This window comes from Amphibalanus amphitrite, unplaced genomic scaffold (genome assembly GCF_019059575.1).
Source record: "Amphibalanus amphitrite isolate SeventyFive unplaced genomic scaffold, NRLGWU_Aamphi_draft 001717F_arrow, whole genome shotgun sequence".
Taxonomy (NCBI): domain Eukaryota; kingdom Metazoa; phylum Arthropoda; class Thecostraca; order Balanomorpha; family Balanidae; genus Amphibalanus; species Amphibalanus amphitrite.
This window is the reverse complement of record NW_024883210.1, coordinates 25,495-44,802: the sequence shown is the minus strand read 5'-3', so window position 1 is coordinate 44,802 and position 19,308 is coordinate 25,495. Positions and strand designations below refer to the sequence as shown.

General features: G+C 46.5%; 2 protein-coding genes across 4 annotated transcripts in view; one reads left to right on the top strand and one right to left on the bottom strand.

Annotated features, from left to right (window-relative positions):
* LOC122374811 (transmembrane protein 184B-like) overlaps window positions 1–5,596 on the top strand; it is a 42,864-nt gene extending 37,268 nt beyond the window's left edge. The window contains exons 9-10 of one of the 3 annotated variants that reach the window (XM_043353795.1): window positions 2,589–2,777; window positions 5,157–5,596. In XM_043353795.1, the coding sequence (XP_043209730.1) occupies window positions 2,589–2,777; window positions 5,157–5,332 (365 nt within the window). In that variant the 3' untranslated portion in view covers window positions 5,333–5,596. The remainder of the gene's footprint in view (window positions 1–2,588; window positions 2,778–5,156) is intronic. The other 2 variants (XM_043353796.1, XM_043353797.1) reach the window with 2 other exon arrangements.
* A 2,195-nt stretch (window positions 5,597–7,791) lies between these two features.
* LOC122374812 lies at window positions 7,792–17,663 on the bottom strand. The gene is made up of 4 exons (XM_043353798.1): window positions 17,201–17,663; window positions 16,796–16,984; window positions 15,152–15,247; window positions 7,792–9,296 (listed from the first exon to the last, which is right to left on the bottom strand). The coding sequence occupies exons 2-4, from the start codon at window positions 16,922–16,924 to the stop codon at window positions 9,141–9,143; spliced, it is 381 nt and encodes a 126-aa protein (XP_043209733.1). The 5' UTR covers window positions 16,925–16,984; window positions 17,201–17,663; the 3' UTR covers window positions 7,792–9,140.
* Window positions 17,664–19,308: the final 1,645 nt, after the last annotated feature.

The window sequence follows — 19,308 nt, the reverse complement described above, 5'->3', positions numbered from 1 at the left end:
GACGCTGCGTCCAGAGCACTTTGTCAGGGGTTCGTTCAAATTGATGAGTTCGGGGTAATGCTGCGCGACTTGGGTGACAATTCACGGGGGTCTCACGTCAGATTCAGTCAGCTTTATTCACTGTGAGCTCTATTGAGGCAAATTCACGGCAGATAAGAACGAGTGTTTTTCGTGGCTGATTGGTAATGCAAAATGTGGACACTAGGGTATTTAAGCAGCGCCATTCGTTAGCCCTAGGATATAAATAAAGAGTAGTGATTGTTGATATCAATTCAAATGTGACACACTACAAATAATACTGATACTACAAACACACCTGGAAGGGGCTGGTACACATCTACTCTCAGGTAGGTTTGTTTTAGGTGATATTTCAACAGAATGCATTCTCGTTTTGCTTGTATGCACGTCAATTGCTCGCTTGCATTTTTGCCATGCATTTTTATTTGCTGACTGCAATTCTAAGTTCAGTTTAGTCGTGTGGTATTCTTTAGCTAGTAGCAACTACGTATGCTAGTATGTGTATGCTATAGCTAGAATATCGTTTAGGATTAATCAAACTTAGCCGGTGTCGTAGAGGGATAGCTGACAATGATCCAACAAGCTTAGTGACCTGTGTCTGTGTGTTTGTCATTATCTCATTCCTCTCTTACCTCGAAACTGGCACCCACCCACACATTCACCCTTTGAAAGGTTTGGGTTCAATAAAGTAAGGGTATTGGCTGAGCCTGACTCGTACAGGGTGTGAACTGGGTTTGGTTTGGTTTGGTTTGGTTTGGTTAGGTTTGAAATGTGCCTGATGAGACTCTTCACTCTAAACGCTGCACTTGTCTTGGGCCCTTGGTGTGGTGAATTCTCCCAACGTGCATGGGTTGATATTTGACAATCGTTTTGTCGTTTTCTTTCCTGATTGGTTTGGTGTACGATGTGATTCAATTTGTGAACGCCCTTTGTAGATTGTGTGATTTATTATGCAGCGCATCTTCATCATGTGCTTTATCGTGCATTGTATCGTGTGCTGTGCCGTATAAGATTGGTGTTTGATGTAAAAAGTTGTACATTGCTGTATAGCTGTATCATTTCGCGAATGATTGCGTTATATGGATGTGCTTTGTCCCTTACTATGCTATTTGAATAAGCCGTTGGGTATTTTTGCTTTATATTGACGTCCGTTTTCCCGCACCTCTCTGCAAGCAGAGACAGTAATTAATCCCCGATTACATTCCCCTCTAAAAATAGCCGTCGGTCCGTGGATCTCTGTCGGTCGTACCTCTCCTTATAGAGACATCAGTCAGTCGCCGCTCGCTGGATGCTCTCTATTTATAGCTACTCTCCTCAGTGGAGTGGCAATGTCAGAATGTGATGAAGGTCGATGGTGTGTCCGAATTTCTCAGAGGAGGATTTTATCATCCCGCGCTGTGATATTTATCTAGGACAGAAATGTGTTCAAATGGAAATATCGGGACACAGTAACATATGTACATGCTTCTGGATTTTAAGCCGTGCTTTTTGTGATATAATAATGCGATCCTTTTCAGTTCCCAGACCATACACCAGACCGAATTTCTAGTTCTGCTGGCTGAATAAAAAGATGGCGGCCATCCTTTTGATTTTGGCTGGGTTTATGACTCTGTTTAACTTCTAGGGTGAAATGTGAGTTCCCATTGTTTTTGAAGCCTGTAACGCTTTTAACCATGTTAGCTGATGGAGCATGTTTCACAAGCTTCCTTTGTTCTCTCAATTTCAAATTATCTCAGATATGACAATATGTATTTTTTGTAAGGTAACACGAAGTCTGAAATTTAAAAGTAATCCCAGCCAGACTGGGACACCCATACTTTCAGAGGCATGGGGGCAGATGCTTAGGGGAGAGGGATTAGGGGAACCGCCTCGTGACCTTTGTTGGAGATCTGTGACCTTTGTGGGAGGAGGAGGATCTGTGTCCAGACTCCAGAGTCGCTGATCGGCCATTGATGGTTGAAGTTTGTCAGACCGGGGTCTGTCGGTGGGACGGATTCCTGGAACTGAGACGTGGTCGATCTGGCGGAACCGTGGGCGCCCTCCAGTGGTGGATTGTCATGACTGAGTTGTTTAGAAGTTGTGTTCTGTAACTGGTCCTTGGGAGTGAGAGGGTTGTCCCGGCATGGGAGGGGGAGGGGGTTGTGAAGTAAATATGACTGTGACTGGAATGTGATTTCGCGATGCGTTCATTTGGTTGGCGTGATTTGTTCCGGGACGGTGCGATTCACATGCCTTTGTTTTTTTTTATGTGGCGTATAAGACGTGTGGTCCTTTGGGCGTGATTGTGTAGAACCTAATTCCCAGCTATCACGCTTAAATTGAGAACGATTCCCTGCCCAGTGTTGCCCCGTCGCTGCACGTGAATGACCTTAAAATATGCCTGCCTTGCATCGGTAGCGAATGCATCCAATCAGTTATATTGAATGTTTTACCAATGACTGTTACATCCGTGTTTGTCCTGCTCGAAATTTGGCTGTTCTCTGTATGACGGTCCAGTGACCCGACCCCTCCCTGCCTGCTGCCCCTCCCCTGACCCCGGTGACCCGCCGCTGACCGGCCGGCGCCCGCAGGCATCGGTGACGGCAGCAGTCGCCGTCCGCCCGCCTCCCGGCCCGCCGAACTGGACGTCACATCCACCGCAGTGGCGCCGCCTGTCGGCCCGTCGGCAGGGTTTCAGGAGCTGCGCGCGCCGCCAGGCGGCAGCACCAGCGCTCCGCCAGGTGGCAGCACCGGCGGCATGGTGCCGGGCTATCAGCAGGGTACTGGCGTGCGCTCGGCGGCGGTGGCGGTGGTGGGCACGGCACCTCGCGCAGTAGAAACACAGCTCAGCACTTGGTGGAGGAGAGGGGCACGCGGGCGGGGGATGGAGTGGCGGGCTGGTGCCGGAGTGGGGAGTTTGGGGATGAAGGCCAATGAGGTCTTGTCAGACCAGAGACGACCTAACTAATTTGTGTCTTTTCCTTCCTTCATTCTTATGCTGCTGTTTTTAGTTTACTATAAAAACTCATATTTTATATTCATGAACGTAAAAGTGGAGTGTCATTATTTGTTGATACAGTTATTGATCTTTTTCTTTATATGTACCGGCAATAAGGGAATGATAAGTTAGTTTTCTTCTGAACTCACTTATTGATTTTGTCCGTATTCTGTGTACTCCGGCACCGTCTGCGCTCCGTTACCCCTGGACTGCGTGCGCCCGGCACTGGTGGTGGTCCAGCTCGTATGTCTCACAGCCGACACCCCACCGCCACTGTCTCACAGCCACTGTTTGTCTCACCGTATCTCACTTGTCACTGTCTCACCGAATATGTGTCAGTGTTTCACTGATCACTGTATCTGCGTCACTGTCTCACTGTTGTGCCTCACCGTCACGGCCTCATCGTGTCTCACTCATTGTCTCACTCAGTCCATGTCTCACGTTGGTTGTCTCACGTCATGCCGTGGCTCACTTCTCACTTTTCTTAGCCTTGCTCACGTCTATTCGTATTCTCGCCAACACTGTCACTCTTTCACTGTATTATATTTGTCATGCTGGCTCGCCTAGACATTTTGTTGGACCGTCCCTCTCATGATGTATCATAAGATGTGTATTCCAGCTGCACATTCAGTGTGTCAACTCTGTCACACCGCTTTAGCTACTGTCTTACACATAATCTCATCTCGAGGATCCGCTTAAACGTTTTCCTCACCATTCCCTGTGTCAATTTGTGTCATAATATGTATCTGTTTCGCATACTGTATAAAGTATATACAATGTGCATTTATTCCCCTCTCGCTCATTCATCTACGCGCGATTTGTGTGTACGTTTACCCTTCACTCGCTCATAACCACAGCTTAAACACTGTTTGCTTCGTGTACATTCTCACCGCTCTAAGCACTGTTGTTCATAGTCGCACACCGATGTCTATCAGACGTTCACCCACATCTAAGCGCCTAAAAGTAGACATTCGCGGTAGATCGGACCAGACGCGTTAGTGTTGACTGCAGTGCCGTGCCCGCCACCCGCCGGCGGCCCGGGCTGCCTTATGTGTTCGTGATGGGACGGCCAGGGGACGGCTTTTGGCGGTGGTGGTGGTGGTGATACGGGGATGGTGCTAGGTGGTGGAGACTGGTGCTAGTTTGGTGCGGTGGTTAATTGGTTCTGCTTTGGTGCTGCTGGAGGTTCTGCCACTCGGTGCTGGTTTGTAGTGTTTCGGTGATGTTATTCGTGCTGATAGGTGGTGTGTGCTGACGGCTTCTGATCTAATGTCTGCTACCATTGAGGCTGTTATTGTCGGCTCGATTCTGGTTCTCTCTCAGTTCCTAGTGATTCCTGACGGGTTGACTGGTGCGTCCCACAGTATCTGCCATCGGTCTTTCAACTCCTGACCTGGACGGACGGCTGAAGATCGCTCTACTTCTATTTCGATTTCGTGTTTAAGTGTTTTGGTAGCTGCAGCTGGGAGAGACTTGACATAACTCAAGCCTCCACTGACATAACCTAAAGCAACTAGCAGACATGCTAGTGCAGCACTGTTAGACTGATGCTGCCAATTATTTGGAAAGAGCGTTCGATGCGCATTTGTGGCGTTTGAGATATTAGTTAGCGCGCCGGCCTTCTGTCTAGTTGGCTTCGATGATTAGAGCTTAGCCAAGTGGTTGCGGACAAGTTAACTGAAATACAGCGGGTAGTGAAGCTCTTTGATCGATGGTACAAGGGTTTCGACTTGTGTTCGTAAGCATAATGTTGTATTTTGATCCAGCCAGCCTTCATGATTCCGTTTGGATGTGGATTTCCACAGCATGCCTATCTGTGCCTCTCGTGTCGCTTCTTGCCTGCATGTGCCCGTCTCTTGCACGCTTTGCACTTTGGTTCGCTTTTTCCAATGAAATGTGTGTTTCTTAAATATTTTTGTTTAGATTCTGATTTACTTAGTAACTTTAAAATGTCCCTATCACTTTTTGTTGAATATTTTTTTTGCGGGCTTTTCAAATAATTTTTGATAACCAGGCTATTCCAGATTCGCATGTAAATTAAGTATTTCTGTTTCCATCATGAATGACAATAATTTTGCTCACTAGATGTATTAATTTCTACCTAGGGTGTCGGCGTTTTGACCATTTGTGCCCCACCATAACCGGTTTTCTCTGGTTTCAGCCGGCGGTCGGCCAAGCAAGAACCACTCTCGTACCCACTCGGGCAGCTACGACGGTGACGCCGGTGTGCCCCAGTCCAGTCTCCATGGCAACAAGAGACCAAACAACCCGCGCGTCAGCGGACTCAGCTACACGGAGAAAACCACACTGCTCTCTAGCGACGACGAGTTCCCGTGAGCGGCCGCGACCGGGGCGACACCTATACCGTAGTTAGTTACTCTGCGCGCCGCTAGGTGTCCCTGACCGGTGATTGGGTTCGGTGATTCTGTGATTAGTTGAGTCGCTCCGCGGCCTGCGAGGGCGGTAGACGTTTTCTGTTGATATCACGTGCCACCGCAGCGGATATACGCCGTGATAATTATGCGCCGCTGGAGCATAGCTCGGGTATAACAAGCTATGATTTTCCCAGGTGTAAGTTATGTACAGTGTTTTTGTATTGCTTTTCACACATTTAGCCTCACGCATTGATGTAATTTTGTTAAAACTATCGCTGTTGTAGTCTTTTTATAGTTCGTTTTTCTTAAGTTCGACCCTCACTGTAAACATCTTTTTGGAAACAGCACGAGAATTGCTAGCTGAATTACTGAGAAAACTGGTTAGCGCACTTTGTACTGGAGATATGGATGAGTATTTTCAAAATAAGTTTCTAACACCAATGATATACTGTTACGCTAAACGCCGTGCGATTTATTAATTAAATTACTTATACTTCCTGACAATTCCTCGATCCTTGTGGGGCTGCAAATACCGAGCTGCGAGTCTGGGAAAAAGAAGCCAGGTAGAAATAATTTTGATACAATTGATCGTTTGCGAAATCATTGTGCGCCAACGAGTTTTCTCAGTAATTCAGCTAGCAATTCTCGTGCTGTTTCCAAAAAGATGTTTACAGTGAGGGTCGAACTTAAGAAAAACGAACTATAGTATCTGCGATCGTTTTCGTCCGAGTAGTGTTGCCTGTTGATTGCATAATGCGTCTCATATATCGGGTGTGATTCGACATTCGCCTGGCGCGCGTGCGTTTTCCTCGCCAAACACCTATCTACTTACGATTAGCTTTTCTGAGATTTTCGGCGGCTGTAGCTTCGATGTAACGATCTCTGCTCGTACGAGATCAGCCGGGGTGAGAGAGTGTATTTATTCGGTGTACCTTCGCCAATGGGTGACCCGCAGCGCGGGGTCTGTACAGTTTCGATCAAGTAGTGAGTAGGGGAGGGCGGGACTCTTCTTTGGAGTAAGGTGGCCGAGAGTTAAGTTGTGGTCGAGCTGTCTATGGGAGTGTATCGGTAATCTTCGATGGCGTGATTCCGCTCTCAGTCTCTATCTGTCGGTTTCGAGTGAATCTATCGACATTTGGATGAATGATTGGCTTGTGTCAGTTTGTGGTGGTGAGCGTATACCATATGTGACAATATGTGCATAGCAGACTAGGGCGTCGATCTTTAACTTGTCTAGCATATGTCTTCAATCTCTGCTATCAGGTTAGCTACTCTCCCCATAAATATTGTCTTCAGCCCCTCTGTCAGGTTTGCGTGAATGCTCTGATGCGTTCCCCTATTGCCCTATCTGACCGTACGTATTTAGTGCCGTGTACCGCTGTATCGTAATGTGTACGAGTGTATGGCAATGTGTATGTGGATGATGCTGTTGGTATGGCTGGTGTATGCTGTTGGTATGGATGTAATTGTATATGAATGTATGAGGCTGTATGGTGGTGCTAAGACAGTCGTGTGGTAAATGTGGCACAATGGCGAATTGTCTCCTCAGCTCCAATCCTGGTGATTGTGAAGACCAGGCAGTGTAAGGACCAGGACACGTTTTGTCTATGTCTGTCCCGTCCCGTCCTATTGTGGTATCGGTCCGTGATCTCGCTGATACGTCTATCAAATTTCAGTTAAATTCATCATTCCTTGGCACCGATATATTCATTCAAATCACTATTCAGACATATACCGCTATGATGCTCTTTATTTCACAAGCCCCAGTGACTATGGGTTCGTCTCTCTACTTTTCCTCGTTATCTTTTTGCTCTCCCGCGCCCTGTAGTGTGCTGATTGTACAGCGTTATTTAAGAGTATCCACCCGGAGTTTCTCGCAGTGGAGCCGGCACGATTATATACCCAATGTGTAGTGACTGCCTATTGAGACTGTTCCGTGTGTGGCAAGTCCAGAGTCTCTGTGTGTCCTCTGTTCGCTGATTCGTCCTTCCTTGCTGGCTGGTGCTGAAAGGGACGTATGGGGATACGATACCCGTGTAGGAAGGGACTCGGGCGGGCTGGAAGGGACTCCGTCCTATTGGAGTTTGCCCCTGTCGTACGTAGCATGCCGTTTCGTTCCTGGATGTTTTGTTCGCAATGTGTATTGGTGATTGTTGGATGGGTTAGAAGGGAAGAAGCGGGGAGGGGTTAGAATTTGACGCCACACGGCTATAGAAATCTGTGTAGAAACTGCAAATGTGCGATACGGCTGACCGTGGTTACAAGACAACCCATCGGCGATGAACTATATAAAACGCCAATAGAAAAAAAACTACCCCTCATACATGGGCAAAGTAAATGCACGTTTTAAACCTACCTGGATTTGGGGTAGTATGTATCTGGGGTAGTCCCGTTGCGTTTACGCACGACGAATCCCTCTGACTGTGGCGAATCCACTGCTCTCGTGACTCTTTGTCGAGGGCTCCGTCGATCTGTCTTGTCGTCGTCTGCGCCTCTACACTGTCAAACGATCCACGCGCGCCCAAAGTCCGCTATTGTAAATATTTATTTTCGTACATGTTAGTGTGCGACAAAGGTGTGTCAAAAGTGGCGCAGGACCCTCCGTGCGCCGAAATTGGACATCGCGCCACGGTTGTCACCTCTGCGCCGGCGAGCGAGGCGCCCGGACCTGTTAGATCGATTTGTGAATGTTTATCGGGAAAGAGGGGCTGTCGGAGGGGACGAGAGGAGGGGAGAGCGCGGGAGCGAGTGCAAGATGTGGCGAAGCTTTGTCGTGAATAAAACCACAAAACGGGTCTCGCATGTGTGGGAAATGTTATGTGGATGCGATGAATGGCAAATCTGGGTATCGGATAGATAACATCGCTGGTTTACAATCACATCCTTATCCTTCGCAGGGCCATGATCTAAGTCATTCACGATTCACGGAAATTCACGAAAGAGCGCTTCACGAGAGAATATCCACGGCTGAAAACCATGGTGGGCAAGCGTGGTGGGCAAAGGCGTCCGCGTCGTCCCGGTAGTCGGGATGTCCTAGGTTCGATTCCCGGTTCCGGCCGTCCGTCCTCTGACTGTGTTCCTAGCCGTTCAGACTGGACCTCAGCGGTGTAACTTTAACACACTGCTAGGGTCGAAGCGAGATATTCGACACATATAGCAGGCACGTCAGCGTCGCATTCGCACATCGCTTAAGACCAAGAAAACGCGCATTTAATGCTGAACACCTACTATCAGAATAGACGTTGAAATGCTGGACACGATGCCTCTGTGATGAATATTGAATCACACCAATATTTCAAACATTTCTAAAAATGTGCAGATCTCGGTTACCGTCCTTGCGTCAGTCAAATCACATCACGTCATACTTGCGACTGACGTCAATATTCCAGTAGCATCACACAGAGGCATAACACATCAGCCGATTAGAATCGAGGGCTGCCTTCCCTTAGCAGTCTAAAGCTTCAGTAAAAGGCAACATTGATGTACTTATACAGTTAATGTTGCAAACTTGACGTAATCGGATTACTTACAGACTACAATTAGACATTTCGCCGCACATCTCTCGTCCATCAATCAATGAGAGTCTCTGCTTAAATCGTTTCACTTTGTCTATGCTCGCACCTCGAATCCATAAAACCCACCAATCTCTGCTCCAAAAACTTCCTCTCGCTTCCATTATTCGTGACATGCGATTAACCACACACACAAACAACCCTTACCTAAAATACCTCCCTCACCGGCCACTGATGACGTCACGCCTGCAGATGACGTCACTCGGACCAGGACTGGTCGCCGGGTGCGGCGCGGTGCGTGCAGTGGTTACAGCGCTTTTCTCGCAGCAGAAAGCACGGGATGAGGCCGAGCGGAAACAGCACGACGGCCAGAAACACACCACAGGCGGTGAACCGGGTCCTCAGAGCGCCCACCTGTCGGAGAGATAGAGACAGATAGAGAGAGAGAGAGGGGGGCGGAGAGGAAGAGCGAGAGCGAGAGAGAGAGAGAGAGAGAGAGAGAGAGAGAGAGAGAGAGAGAGAGAGAGAGAGAGAGAGAGAGAGAGACAGAGAGAGACAGAGAGAGAGACAGAGACAGAGACAGAGACAGAGACAGAGACAGAGACAGAGACAGAGACAGAGACAGAGACAGAGACAGAGACAGAGACAGAGACAGAGACAGAGACAGAGACAGAGACAGAGACAGAGACAGAGACAGAGACAGAGACAGAGACAGAGACAGAGACAGAGACAGAGACAGAGACAGAGACAGAGACAGAGACAGAGACAGAGACAGAGACAGAGAGAGAGAGAGAGAGAGAGAGAGAGAGAGAGAGAGAGAGAGAGAGAGAGAGAGAGAGAGAGAGAGAGAGAGAGAGAGAGAGAGAGAGAGAGAGAGAGAGAGAGAGAGAGAGAGAGAGAGAGAGAGAGAGAGAGAGAGAGAACGAACAAAGGAAGAGCGTCACGAATCAATAACAGAAAGCTGACACCTAAACGTTCACTTTATCGATGGAGGTCCGTATACAAAGCTTTGTGTTACCCAGGGCAACCGAAAAACTTGTTATTGCCGAACTTCCTAGAATCAAGGCCCTATATACCCCTAGAAGTATTCAAGTAAATGACGTGTTTCATGTATGATGCTGCAATAAGTCCTGCGTACCTACATGAATTGATTCTGCAGTAGCAGAAAGCGCGACGAAATCCTCAGACAAGTGAATAACGGTTCGACGATTTCCTGTCAGTTATACTGTCCCGCACCACACGTGGGCATGGTAAAAACTAATAAGTATTTAGGAGGAATACCTTTAGGCACTGACTCCAGTGCTTTCCAGGGTATATTAATTTTGATGCCAGTTGTATAAACACCTGTCTAGAAAAGGAACATCTGGCTCATTCGCACGAACTAAATTATTGTACACAGTCAATTTCTAAGCATAGGCGGCGGAACGGGGAGGGCATCGGGGCACCGTGCCCCCTTTTGATTTTGACATTTTAACAGTAGCCCTATGGGCGTTGCATGGAAAGAATGGGACCAAAAATCGGCAGTGCCCCCCCCCCCCCTTTAATTGAAGGTGTTCCACCGCTACTGTCCATGCCAGACATTTACGGAGCATGCTGATAACACCGCCATAGTTTTGATTACACCTATGTCACTGAGGTATGTCTGCAATGACAATCACGAGCGACATTCAGTCATAGAAATGATGAGAAAAAATTTTAAAAGGAAAGCTTATGCAAAATGAAAATAGTTTTGTGAAAACGTAAATTAAACACCTTTAAAATTAAACGTTTACCTGAATCAGGTAGCTCATTACTTGCACAATACAGACTATGTAGGTACAGTGCAATCAAATTTCTGTAAAGTCTTGCTGAACCTATGTGAAGTGATGACTGCATATTTATCTGATAGATCGATATTTTAGTTTCACTCACTAGCCAAGACAATCATGCAAGCTCATGGCAGTGCTACAACGGCAAGGTAACATTGTTTCCAATTGCAAGGTAATGACCGAAGATAGATCTGTTCTTGATTTCCAAATGCGTTTAGCCGCGGTGAAATATCTGAATCGACAAGCGTTCATTGCAAGACTAAATGGATGAATAACTGAGAAACATTGAAAATGTGAGCATTTTTGTTCATTTTGCCCATTTTTGAGCGTTTGGGTGTTCTAGATAATGGTGTACATTTGTTGGCACAATGACTTTCACATCAGTAATTACTTCTTTTTAATCTCTATCTTGTTTTCTGCCGGGACATCGCAACAACAGTTTGAATCTACTTTCTCTTCTCACAAGAACATTAACGTCACGAAATCAGTTGGGACAAATGACCAGGAAATTGACTCCCTCCGTGATCAGGGCTACGTCGTTCAAGAGTTTGCCGACCGCTCTTCAGTGGTTCTGTTTGGAGATGTCGCTTATGATCCTCGGCAGCTCAACTCTCAGAAGCCGGCGGGCCGCTGGTCCACGTTTAGACGGTTCAACACGTGGCTAGAACTCGAAAAGCCACACAAGCCACATCTTCGCTATTACTTTGACACCGAGACTTCACCCGATAAGACTATGTTTATGGAAGCCGCCAACTCGTGGATGGACAAGACCTGTATCCAGTTCGAGAAGATGCCCGACGCGCCCTGCTCGGAAAATACAACGGTGGCATCCATATGCGTGGGAAAGTTCCCGGGCTGCTGGTCGTATCACGGGCGGATCAATCCTTACGGCGGCGAGTCGCAGAAGTTTACCATCGGGGAAGGATGCCAAGTGCACCGAATCACCCACGAGTTCGGCCACCTGATCGGCTTTCAGCACGTTCACGGGAGGCCGGATCGAGATCAGTTCATCACGGTCAACAACGAGTTCTACAGGCTGGTGCCCTCCAAGGAAAACAACGCCAAGCTGATTAACAAATGGGGGCAGCTAGGTCGCTGCTCTAAAGATCAAATGAACAACTGGCCGATCCCCTACGACTATCGCTCTATAATGCATTATGCGACGAATGAATATGGTGACGATGATTACCTACCAGTCATCGTAACAAAAGACGTCAGACACCAGTACATGCTCAACTACAAGTACTATGCAAACCAACTGGAAACACATTACGACTTTTACACTTTGAATAGGGGTTACAAATGCGAAGAAATGTGGGCAAAAGAATGCACCAAAAACGGCAAGAACATACCCAAGTGCCAGAATTTGGGATACATGGGCAAAAATTGTGAATGCATTTGTCCACCACAGTATGAAGGAGCTACGTGCGAGAAGAAGAATGGACCAATGTTTCCTGTCATGCCCAAAGCCAAAGTACTTAAGGAGGTAAGAGGTAACCAAGTGGTCGACTTGACCAGGGAGACCATGTCGACCGATAATCTGGACGGCATAAAGGATAAGTTTGAGTATTATCAGTTTGTGACCGTGGTGATTGACCACCCGGATAACACAACTCAGGCTCTCGTTACCGTTCTTCAAACCGTCTCAAAGTCCAAACTGCTGATGGGCCAATTCAAAACAAAAATTAACGGCGACTTTCCGGAGCAGGACTGTCAGCTTTTCTTCATGTGGGGGCAGTCGCACCTCGGTCAGATGCGCACGGAATGTTTCTCATCAGTGGCCAACAACGAGCCGGAGGGTCCCATGTTCATCAGCAAGACGAACCACATGGATATATCGGCCCAGAGCCGGTTCGGCGAGCTCTACACCAGTGCCCAGCTCTCCATAGAGGTTCTCAAGCTCAAACTGGCCGTGCAATTCGTGCCGTCGGTGGTCGAGACTCTAGTGGTGATCGCTCCCAACGTGACCACCACCACGCACCACCCCTTGTTCGCGCCGGACACACCACCGCCGCCCTCCGGTCCGCCCGCGCGGGTGATTATAGGGTTTATCATGTTGGGAGTCACCCCTATAGCGCTGATTGCTCTAGGGATTTATTATAGAGAAAAGGTGCGCGAACTGTTCGAGAAGGGCGTTGAGAAATTGAAGCCAGAAAATGGCGATAATAACTCAGATAGCGATTCGTCGGGAGATGACGACGACGATGATGAAACGAAAGAAAAGGAGAAGAAAGATGAAAAGAAAGAGGAGAAGAAAGATGACAAGAATGATGAGCAAACAGAAAGTGAGAAAAATGAGGAAACTGGCGAAGACGATAAAAAGGAAAAAGAAAAAAGTGGGTGGGCTCTGTGGTGACTTTACTCGAGGTCTACTTTTGTATACTGCGTGATCTGATCTGTAATGTTATTTATTTACTTTTTTTGTGTTGTCTTTTAAACATTAAGTCCCGGGGGCAATCCCAACCACCGTAGTCCGGGAGGAGGGGGGGGGGGGGTGGGAGGGGAGATGTTAACCCTATTAGTGGCAGGCTCCTGGCCCTATTAGTGGCAGGGGAGGGACTGTTTACGACCCCCCTTGATATCTCGAGATGAAATCGGCCGATTTTCAACCTTAAAACGGCATTCGACTCCACTCCACGCGATCTACAATTTGTCCCAAAAAAGTAATAGGGGGTAGTGGGAAGGGGGAGGGGTAAAAACTCCAAATTGCAGATGCTTTTTTAACTGCTCGCCACGGCCATGTTTTTGAACCGATTTGGACGCAACTACTGCCGATCGATGCAGATGAACCAGAGGTTGACATGTATCATCAAAACGAGCATTTTGATACATCATAGGCGGATACAGGTAACTTAATTTTGGAGTTATTCAAAATGCATAATAAATCGTTTTCTTTTTGTTGGTGCGTCACTGAAACGGGTAAGGAATGATCTTATCGTGCTACAAAAAAACATGATAAAATCTTAAGTTTATATTAATCATAATTAAGTTTTATTAATTAAGTTTATATTCATAGGCGGCGTCCGAGCACCGACGTTGGGAGGTGAAATCAACCTTCCTTTCTTTTTCCTGGAACCGCCTATGAATCACCTGTTGTTCACTTCCACTTGTGAACATGTCATATCTACAAATTCTGTTCATTTCAATCGCTATTGCATTTGCTACTCGACATACCGAACGGTATGATCCAAGAACCAAACATTCGCCGTGTGTAAATACTTCCCAATACTGGACAGTAAACACGCCCATGATGGTCGGAAATCTATTGCTTGCAAGTGTTGAGGGTCACATATGATAAATTTAGTCGTTCCACCACAGTCTGAAGAACTAGCAGCAAACTGCTCATCAAATGGTACGGTGTATATCAATATCAAGCCCCTTTTTTGCACGCCTGGACCCGCCTATTATGATAAAAATTGCAAAAGGAAGGTGCACAATCACTGTGTATATGCTATCATATGATACCTTTCAGTTGCTGTTCGCAAAACTGGTGGAAACAAATAGGACCTCTCGATTCCCGATGTCCCGCAGCCGCCTCTGTTCAATGTATCAACTTGAATTTTTAGGAAATACGCCCAGTTTAGTGTAAGAAAAAGTCACACAATATCAATATCCTAGCTCCGCAAAAAAAAAAACTGAGGAGTGAGGGATGGATGAAACCCCTCCCCCCGCCACTATAATAGGGTTAAAACAGAAATCGTCAGATAATGTCTCAACAGTTCAAAAACATGTTAATTTTGACTCAGCCCTTTATATGCACGTCAGATGGGCCCCAATACCGTGATAAATTGACTTCTGGAGGTAAACAAGCACGTCCACCCGTCTTCTTCAAACTGGGCTATTCAAGATATATGTCTTTGATAGGGATCTCCGATGCAAATGCATTCACCCGCAGCCTTTGAACTACGCCCGCAGTAAACTGAATGATAAACATGACTAGAAAACCGATGGACTGCCTTCTAGACCAGCAAATCTGCCGCAAAACTCAGATGCAGGAACATACCTATTCACATATGAGAAGTGAAAATGGCCTCCATAAGCTCCATTGAAGCACAGACTTCAATAAATTACGCATGCTAATAAGGCATCTTGCGATCCAAATATACCCTTTTTGGAAAATCAACGAGACAAAGCAGTTTGTGTAACTGTTCATCAGCTGGCCTATCAGCTAGACCATGCCACAAATATCCGGTGGATTAGCCGAGTTTCCCTATACATAGACAAGGCAAAGCTGACTTGCCTGGTCTATGTCTCCCTTCGATTCAGCTGACTTACCACACAGACCATACAGTGAATACCCGACCATTTACCCCACTGACCTGAAAGACGGGGCAGATGCTATCCGACTATTTACCCCACTTACCCATGCCCGACGATGTACTCCACTTACCCGACAGGCAAAATAGCAAATTCCCGACGATTTACCCCACTTAACCATGCCCGACGATTTACCCCACTTACCCGACAGACAGGGCAGCGGACGTCCTTGGGTGGCAGTCGGTAGTAAGCCTCCTCGGGCTCCTCAGGACTACCCATGGTGCGCCGCGCCGGGGGACCCTGTATGGGAACAGAACGGGCTTAGGTTGACTACTTTTCGTGGGGCTAGGCACACTAAAGACATCGATGTTACTCTTCTCGGTGATCTTAAGTCGTTGGATTCTTCCAAAAATTACTTGAAAATTACAGTCAACACCTATATGTGATGGTTTGATTTTTTTTTTTGCAATATGGCCGATTGTACTACTAAGCGATAAATAGGCGTTATATGAATAGGTATGCATTTTACAGTGTTTTGAGCGTTTTGCTCAATGCATTGCTGCTTGTAATTACCTCGAACAGTGTCACAGCACTCATGAAAACATGAATCCAAACGTTAAACAATGTTCTGGGCCATTTCTGCACCGTGACGAGTGCTGTGCCAAGAAGCACGCCACCGTCTAAGTTTGACATCAGCAAACGAAACACGGGTGACGCACATTATAGAGCCGGTAAAGTACATTTATGATGCAGAATCGACTGAGTCAATGTCAACATGGCTGCCGGACAGGGTGCGACAAGGTTATACAATGCAGTGTGCTTTGTTTTGTCGGATAAAATTCCACACTTAATTATTTTTAAATGGTGACACGTTTTACAAACGATAATGCACCGAAACATTTCTTCAGTTGATCCCGTGAGGAAGAAGCTTTGTTGTTTGTGCGACGTCAAAACTAGGCACATAAAGCAAGGTTTGAACATGTAAACAAAGAGCTACCTTTTCTAATCGATTTTCGCCAACTCATGAAACTTTCAACGTTCACTTAACGGTCGGATTTCTACCAAAGTAATCCACAAACTAATAACGTAGAATGTCGACTGCATTATCTGATGACCATGAAGCTAGCTAATCAGTTAGATGAGCTTCTTAGCGTGAAGGCACCACCCAATTTCATGAGACTCACGAACGATAAGACTAAGCTCGTCAACTCCGGTCGGTTCACTGTCCGCCACTCTACGAGAATAATTTGTCATGGAGGTGAAATTGAGGCGTGAATTAATCACAGGGCTATGAAATCACTGAAATGAAAAGTGACTTCCGTGTGCATTTGGCTCCTGCCCGCCAGTCAAGTTTTGACGGTACAGCGACACATCCAAGGAAAGGTAGCAGACAGATGAATACTTATCAACAGAGAAGTATTCATCGACAGACCTTACTTCTTATGTCACAATAAATGATGCGATTTCTTTCAGAGATATTCAATACAGTAAGAACATCTTCATATGAAAAAACTCAAAGAAACAATATTAAAAAAGAGCCAAGTGAAGCACAAGAGATCTTACCATAACAACACGATGTTGGCAGTCATTGAAAAAAACGTTTCTAACTCATACGACACTGCCGCCACATGTACCGTGGTTCATAAGATACCGACACCACACTCGGTACCATACGCATCATGCGTCACATGACTGGCAATGACTCACTTAAAATGGCTGAGACAGCACTGTCGTCTCTCTCTCTCTCTCTCTCTCTCTCTCTCTCTCTCTCTCTCTCTCTCTCTCTCTCTCTCTCTCTCTCTCTCTCTCTCTCTCTCTCTCTCTCTCTCTCTCTCTCGTCCCACATACCTTGGCGCCATTCTCGCCTCCCGTCCTGTCCGGTGGCGGTGGCACGTTCAGAGCTATACTGGGTATCACCGAGGCGGGCCGGGAGTCGGACATGCTGCCCACTTTGTTGCCCGACTTCGTGGTGATCATACGGCGAGGGTGGCGCTGCTGCCGCCCATCAGAGGTCAGAGAGGTGGACGGCTTCAGAGGCTGTAGGCAGAAAGAGAGGATGGTGGTTTAGTGTCAACGTAAAATGAAAACGTTGTAAATTAATTTTATAGTATTCCAACGCGTCAAACGTTATACAAATGGCTTGGAAAGTCATTTCCTAAGCTACCTGAGCGTATTTGGACTCAGGTGATAAAATTCATAAATAAAAAAGTTCATTTATCATCATGAACAGCAATCAAATTCATGAGCCCTTACCTGTCAAGAATAGGCGATGGACTGGATATTTATTCAGACTTTTCCAATTTCCAGGACAGATTCCAGTCGACTGTCACTCGATTCACGTACCTACTGAATCGCTGGTCTCTGTTACTTCATCGTCGGCACCCCTTCAGGCTTTTCGAGCGGTCTTCAGTGCTTAGTTCACTTCCAAATGTTCCCGATCCGATTTGTTCCATAAGATTCTTCGAGTACGTGCTTCCAGCTTCTGGGTCTAGATTCTAAGTTCACCGTCCGTCTGTCTTATTCAGGCCAGCAGTCCACCACCGATAAAAAAGTTGCATCAAATCACACGTAAAAAGACCTCCCCTCACTGATTCACAAACCAGCACCCTCAGACAATCCAAAGCTTCAAAAATCCGTCTTCTTCTTCTGTCAAACTTCTTCTGTCAAAACCTGCGTCCGATCGCTGGGCCGTCCGTCGGCTGGGGTTCCCGGCCGACTAAGGTCAACCCCCTGCGCCTCGGGCGCTACAACTGACCGTGTCAACTACTGCCGTCTGCAGGAGGGGGGGGGTGTTTGGAGAGGGGGTGATGCGTCATTGATCGCCGCACAGGTCGAGGGGGGATGGGAGGGGTGGGATGCTTCACGAAAACTGGGGTGAGTTATGAGTGCTGGTAGGTTCGTTGGTTGATTGGTTGCAATTGTGATTTGTTGCGCTTACGCAAGTTTGGTGTCGAAACATGCATTATGGCGAGGAGTAGCGTGAAATGGATATCTATCTTAGAATGATGGCTAGTGACTATCGCGTGGTGGTAAAAGTGGGAATGTTTTCCCTTTCATTTTGTTGTTACGGTGGTAAAAGCACGTTGTTCGTCGTCGTTACAGTAGTATCCAACGTTGACGTAGGCCTTCAGTGTTGTAACCGTTTAACGTGGCCTCAACCTAGCTCCACCGTAACTCACAGCTCAACGAGACAACCCCTCGCTCCGCGAAAGTTTTAAAGGATGATCTATAAAAAGACATGCTAAACTGCAATTTCATGTGACCAGCACTCATCACTAACACATTCGCTTTTTTAACGAAACATGTTTTTTTTTAACGAAACAGAAGTGAATATTCATGTGTATTCACTCGTTAGAGACTAAAAAACGCATTTTCTCAAATTAAAATGCATTGTCTCATTCTTACGTTGGCTCTCTGACATGACAGATTCCCTACTTAATTTTGCAAGACAATCGACAAAGACATTAAAGAACGATACAAGCTATAAACCACAGAAAATTCGGTTTAACATTTCGGTTGCTAATAGCTAAATCGAGACATTATCTTTCCCGTCAAGAAATATCTACCTACATCCAGTTTCCAGCAATTCCGATTCCGCGTTTACGGCATGTAATCTTCCATATTTAATGTCTCCGGCAGGCTTAACCTTAACACTACCATTACATAGCCTCTCTACTGGCATGCCAAGTCGCCGCAATACCACTCGTACCCCCACAACACATTCATCAAGCTCAAGGGCTAAGTTAAGTGACGGACGGTCGTGGTATGAACCGAGCTTTTAAAGACAATCAAACAATGCTCGTACATTGAGCCGACTCATATCAACAGCAGATTATGCTAGTCAGGCCACTTTGCTGCTATTTTAGACCGGGGAAGCGTTAGTTTGGGGGTATTTTCGTGGAGAGGAGGCAGCAATGTGTAAACAACGAGGGTGGCGTGGGGGTAGGGGTAAAGGGGACTTTTCACTTTGCCCAAGGGCGTTTTACAGTGACATCTTTGAACAGGGAAGCAGAATACAGGCATGTGTTCATCACAATAATCGCCATATGCTGGTGCATTTTCATTTGGATAATGATGTAAATCATTATCAAAAATCAAAATCAAATCATTACCATACTCAACATGGATACTCATAACTCAACATCAGTATTTTCATATATTTTTTATGCAGTCTAATGCAATTATTCATAAAATGAATGCAGAAAAAAGGTTACCATTCGCACATCCTCAAATCATAGGTATAGACAACAGGCGAATGTTTAGGCGATTTCTGGTTTCTGGTTTAAATACTCACTGGTAAACACCCGTCCCGTCCACCCGTCCACCCAGCACCCGATTCTGACCCTGTTTGTGTCTATGTC

What these genes read in the sequence shown, in the direction of transcription:
- LOC122374812 (XM_043353798.1), bottom strand. Translation starts at nt 16,924, where the DNA reads ATGATCACCACGAAGTCGGGCAACAAAGTGGGCAGCATGTCCGACTCC. An exon ending in GAGGCGAGAATGGCGCCAAG is followed by an intron (nt 15,248 to 16,795) that starts GTATGTGGGACG and finishes GTTCCCATACAG; the next exon opens with GGTCCCCCGGCGCGGCGCAC. An exon ending in TCCGCTGCCCTGTCTGTCGG is followed by an intron (nt 9,297 to 15,151) that starts GTAAGTGGGGTA and finishes TCTCTCCGACAG; the next exon opens with GTGGGCGCTCTGAGGACCCG.